We start from the raw sequence: 5,588 nt of genomic DNA, 5'->3' as shown, positions 1-5,588 counted from the left end.
ACAGTGACGTGGAGATTGTAAATATTCCGCCTGACTCGGAACCAAACATACAATTCGGAAATAGTTGCAACTAAAAGTAGCTTTCTGGGGTTAAAAAAATTTAGACACTAGTCTATGCCTATACAGGATTTTTCTGAAAGGATGTTCTTTGGATTATTTAGAATCGAAAATGTAACTTCTATCTCCATTTTGACACAAGGGACACCGTTTTCAAGTTAAGATTGGATGGAGTATTTTACGGATGGCCCCTTAAATTTAATTAAGAAACTGATTTAGACAATGATTTGTAATTTAATTGAGGGGTCATCCCTAAAACACTATTAAAATAATAACTCGAAAACGGTGGCCCGGACGGTAAAATGTCATCAAACCTTTTCGACTCTAAATAGTCCAAAGAACACTATCCTAAATAAACGCCCTGATGGTAATCAATGCGAGGGGTTCAACCGCAATCGACAAATGGAACACTTTAAAGACTTAAGACTATAACCTATACCTTCTGTCTCATCTCAATCCCTTTTCATCTGAGACTATTCCTTTAAAGATTCCAACCTGGTGTTAATGAAGGTCTTCTCTCGTTACAAACCCAACGAAAATTTGGTGTAATTGGAAACTCTTAACGTATTTTGGCCTCCGTCTTAAGCCACGGCTACACGGAATCCCTCGCGTGTAACGGAACATCGTCTTCATCGGGAGACACACCAGGAGTGAGAGACATTTATTCCGGGTGTGGCGGGACCTTAAGTCATAGAGAAATTAGCGAGAAAGATCAAGAGTCGAAAATGAAGCGCCAACTAATGAGATTTCTTCTTTAATGACGCTATATTGACCCAGGGTGTCGGAAACTGACTTGTAATATAGCCTTTGGGCTTCGTTTAAATTAACCCAAGATTATATGGAATCATATGGGAACAAAATTTGGTTGTGGCACCCCGGGTTATTTCACCATACAGTCAATAGTTAGGGGATGCCATTACTCTATAATTTTCAATTTTGGGGTTGCTGGTTAAAGAGTATAAACTAAAGGCAACCGTATGATTTCCCCATAGAGATTATTACAGCCTTAGGTGGAGTTCTGCCATTACTCTATACTAGCATTAAATATTAAATACTAATGACATTCTATGTTATTTACTCATAAAGTTTCATACAGTGAAATGTGGAGGTCCGCCATTACTCTACACGCGTGCCAAAAGACGAGAAGTAATCCAGCACAATTACCCCTATAGAGATTTTGCTCGAAATAGTAAATTTAAATTGATGTTGCTACTAGGCAATCAGAAATGGGAGAATATGTCCGGATAAGCTTGAAATTTATTTTTTTTTTTTTTTTGTGAAGTAAGGACATTCTAATTGAAACTCTAGTTCTGTTCAATCATCTTCATCCATCAATTTCATATTGTAAAAAAAAAATTATTTAAAAAACTGTTCGCTATAAATTTATGTAACTTTTGTAGTATGATAAATACGTAAAATAAAACCTCTCATTAAAATTTCAGGTCATTTGGATCAATACGACAGAAACTGGCGTTGATTTTTCGCCTCTTTTTGAATTTTCCGCCAATACTCCAAAAGACCTGCGTGATCGAGTGGGCCTATGTTCTAACTTATCGTCTGCTTAATATCAAGTCCATTAAGATATTTATAGTCTTTGGGAAAAAAATTGAGCCCGAAATATAGTCTGTATTTGTAGTCTTCTTTGGGCTGAACTGTCTGTTACTGTTGTCAATGTCTATTTGTGAAAACTATAAGTTGTGATATTTTTCGAATGCAAAGGTGTCTGGTTATTAAACAAAACATAATTATTAATTAAAATTAAATAATTAATGCTCGTTACGAAAACTAAAGAAATATGATTAAATTATTTTCGCTAAAACAACAAAAGAAAGAAGGCGAAGTTGGAAAACCTTCTAATCAAAAACGGGCCTCGGCTGCACAGCTGAGAATAACAAAAGGTGGGCCTGTGCAAATTGTATAATAATTTTAACGTTTAATTTTTTTAAATTAATTGACTTTTAATTAAATACAATTCTACGTACGCAATCAATAGTGTTTAAACTAAATTTAATTGATAAATATTTAAATTTTAATTATTCTAGACATAAATGAGTTGAATTTACCAAAAACATGTCAGATTGAGTTTCCTGATCCGGATGATCTTCTGAATTTTAAATTGATCATAAGCCCTGATGAAGTAAGCTTCAACTTCCCATAATTAACTGCCTTAATGAGGATTTATTACTAATTTATTGGTATTTAGGGATTTTACCGCAATGGCAGGTTTAGTTTCTTTTTCAAAGTGAGTCCAAACTACCCTCATGAACCACCTAAGGTCAAGTGTGAGACCATGGTGTACCATCCCAATATTGATCTGGAAGGAAACGTCTGTTTAAATATCCTCAGGTATATAATTGTTGATTTAATTGGTAGATTATCAATGATTATGTTTTGTATTTTATCTTTTAGAGAAGATTGGAAGCCTGTTTTGACGATTAACTCCATTGTTTATGGTCTACAGTACCTGTTTTTGGTAAGAATCTTACTTTTTAAGAATCAAACTAACAGTTTATTAGCTCTGAAATCAGTTAAAATACTTCTATTTCTTACACCTCTGAAATCAGTTAAAACACTTCTTAAACCCCTGAAATGAGTTAAAACACTTCCTACACCCCTGTAATCAGTAAAAACACTTCATACACCCCTGAAATCAGTAAAAACACTTCCTACACCCCTATAATCAGTAAAAACACTTCATACACCCCTGAAATCTGTTAAAACACTTCCCACACCCCAGAAATCTGTTAAAACACTTCCCACACCCCAGAAATCTGTTAAAACACTTCCCACACCCCAGAAATCTGTTAAAAACTTCCCACACCCCTGAAATCTGTTAAAACACTTCCCACACCCCTGAAATCAGTTAAAATACTTCCTACACCCCTGAAATCAGTTGAAACACTTACTACACCCCTGAAATCAGTAAATACACTTCCTACACCCCTGTAATCACTAAAAACACTTCCACCACCCCTGTAATCAGTAAATACACTTCCTACACCCCTGAAATCAGTAAATACACTTCCTACACCCCTGAAATCAGTAAATACACTTCATACACCCCTGAAATCAGTTAAAACACTTCCTACACCCTTTAAATCAGTTAAAACACTTCCTACACCCCTGAAACCAGTTAAAAATCATTTCTTTTACGTAAAGGAGCCAAACCCGGAAGATCCATTAAACAAAGAAGCTGCTGAAGTGTTACAAAATAATCGAAGACTTTTTGAACAAAATGTGAAAAAAGCCATGATGGGTGGTTATGTTGGTTCGACGTATTTTGAAAGATGTGTGAAATAATTGACCGCGTTCTTTAGCTAAATATTTTCAATTATTTTCACCAAAACTAAAAGAAAAACAAAAAAGAAAAAAAAACTTTCCCCACCATATTTCAAGGAGTTTATTGTTTATTGTTTTATTTTCCTCTTTTCCAAAATTTGTTTATAACAATAAGGCTTATTGTTCTTAAGGAAATGAGATATACCTACTATTTTATATTAATCTCCGTTGCAGTTAAGGTGGGTTAAAACAAAGTTAAAAATAAACATAGCAGACTTTTTTTTTTTAAAGGGAATAATACAAACTTGCCCTAAGATGGCGCTGGCGGAGATCCGGGGGGGGGAGGGGGCGTTTCATATTCTCTTTAACCCTAAAAATAAAATTAATAATTGTAGTCCAGTTGGTCACTTGGTCGGTTATCCTAGACATGGACTGATTTCATAAGCCAATAAATTTGATTATTCCAACTTCATTTTTAATTATTAATTAGCCTAGTAATGGCCCGGCAATATTGTAAAATATTAACCATGATAAGGGCGTCAAGGCTTACCGTGTATCATCCCTGGCGGGAAATAAGCACTTTACACTGGACATGGCCCAATAAAATTTTAAAATATCACATTTTTTTTAAAACTAAGGGGGTCACTGGACATTTTGACTACTAAATTTTTCTGAAGCTTTAATAGCTTGACTATGAAGGTCCGCCTTTTTTCCATTCATACTCCAGTGGACAATAGGGACTTGGCATTACTATGTCATGAACCGTCAGGCTACCTTCCACTAATGCTAAAAAACATACCAGGAGGAGGGGCTTATATAGCTTTCATTCTGTAAAAAAAAACATACCATAATGGCGCTGGGGGCAGAGTTAAGCCCGAATTGCCAAGTCCCTATGTCCTATAAATTTTCCAGGGGAAGGGGATTCACTAGACACATGTCCTAGAAGAAATTTTTCTTATTTCCAGCCCCTACCATCATTTTGATGGTGGAAATTTGAGGTACCATATCCCTGACCTTTTTGTTGGGTCAATACTGGGTCAGACTCAGACCCTGTCTTACCTCAGTTCTGGTAGCCATATTAGTAACTTGCCCACCATGTAAATTTGATTACCTCACAAATCATATCTCCTCCCTCAACTAAAAACTATCTATCTTAACCAATATTAATCTAAGATAAGTATTAATAACACAAAAGATATTCATGTGAAACCACCGATATTTATTAGCCACAAAATCATCATTATTTTTACATTAACGGTAAGATTTTTGGTATCTGGCACGTGCTCCTGGACCACCAAACTTCTTGGGTTCGCAACGTCTAGGATCTGCTACCAAAAGAGTTCTGTCGTATTGAATCAAATCATCCTTGATTTCTTTCTTAGTAGCTTCATCAACGTCTAAAGGACAAAAATGGAGTCAAAAAAACCTGTAACATTAACATAGTTTAATCAAACTGACTTACATTTTTGGTAATACGCAACAAGGGCCTTGGAAATGGATTGCCTAATGGCTGTAATAAAAAATTTCAATTAGAGGCGATAATTTATATTAAATTTTCAATTATTTACCGTAAATTTGGGCAACGTGTCCACCACCTTTAACACGCACTCTGATATCAACCCCTGAGAAACGTTCATTGCCTAACCTCAAAATTGGTTCAAGTAACTTGTACTTTAGAACCTGAGGTTCCAACATGTCTAATGGTCTTCCATTGACTTTAATTAAGCCCTTGCCTTGCTTGCAGTAAGCGACAGCTGTGGCCGTTTTCTATATAATTAAAAATTAATTAAAATTAACTCTTTCGTCTAAGCCTACTTGACCGAGGCTTATCTAAACAAAATTCAGAAGTGACTTACTTTGCGACCAAAAACCTGTACGGAAGGTACGGATTCCTTTGCAGGGCTAAATAAAACGAAAATGATCAAATTGTTAGTAAAATTTCGATTAATTATCGCAATAATTAAAATTAATTTCCAACACGTGGCTGATACTTACGTAGCCATCTTCACGTTTTTCTCTCGGAAAAGAAATTGTCTCAAAAGAGGGACCTCGTGTTCGACGCAAAGCTCACAGTACACAAAGATAGAGGTACTTCCATGAAAGATTAAATTCTGAAAATAAGGATGAAAACAGTTCAGTTCAGTTCAGCTTCATAAACTGGTTTAGTTTAGGCATATTGCATAACCTCTTGATTTTTTATGTTACCACTCCGTTCAGTTCAGTTTCTTAACGTGGTTTGCTTCATAGTAGGC

At 35.4% G+C, this 5,588-nt stretch overlaps 2 protein-coding genes across 2 annotated transcripts; one reads left to right on the top strand and one right to left on the bottom strand.

Annotated features, from left to right (window-relative positions):
* Positions 1 to 295: 295 nt before the first annotated feature.
* On the top strand, positions 296 to 3,803 carry UbcE2M (NEDD8-conjugating enzyme UbcE2M). The gene is made up of 5 exons (XM_089839138.1): positions 296 to 1,955; positions 2,100 to 2,194; positions 2,261 to 2,403; positions 2,467 to 2,530; positions 3,217 to 3,803. Exons 1-5 carry the CDS (start codon positions 1,853 to 1,855, stop codon positions 3,355 to 3,357), a joined length of 546 nt encoding a protein of 181 aa, XP_089695264.1. The 5' UTR covers positions 296 to 1,852; the 3' UTR covers positions 3,358 to 3,803.
* A 731-nt stretch (positions 3,804 to 4,534) lies between these two features.
* RpS16 (ribosomal protein S16) lies at positions 4,535 to 5,444 on the bottom strand. The gene is made up of 5 exons (XM_089839131.1): positions 5,332 to 5,444; positions 5,193 to 5,238; positions 4,905 to 5,103; positions 4,799 to 4,846; positions 4,535 to 4,733 (listed from the first exon to the last, which is right to left on the bottom strand). Exons 1-5 carry the CDS (start codon positions 5,337 to 5,339, stop codon positions 4,588 to 4,590), a joined length of 447 nt encoding a protein of 148 aa, XP_089695257.1. The 5' UTR covers positions 5,340 to 5,444; the 3' UTR covers positions 4,535 to 4,587.
* Between the last annotated feature and the right edge of the window lie 144 nt (positions 5,445 to 5,588).

Source organism: Phalangium opilio, unplaced genomic scaffold, assembly GCF_054372755.1.
Source record: "Phalangium opilio isolate 3A_F unplaced genomic scaffold, DU_Popi_V2 ptg000048l_1, whole genome shotgun sequence".
NCBI lineage: Eukaryota > Metazoa > Arthropoda > Arachnida > Opiliones > Phalangiidae > Phalangium > Phalangium opilio.
The sequence above is the reverse complement of the archived record's forward strand: the minus strand, read 5'-3'. Positions and strand labels throughout refer to the sequence as shown.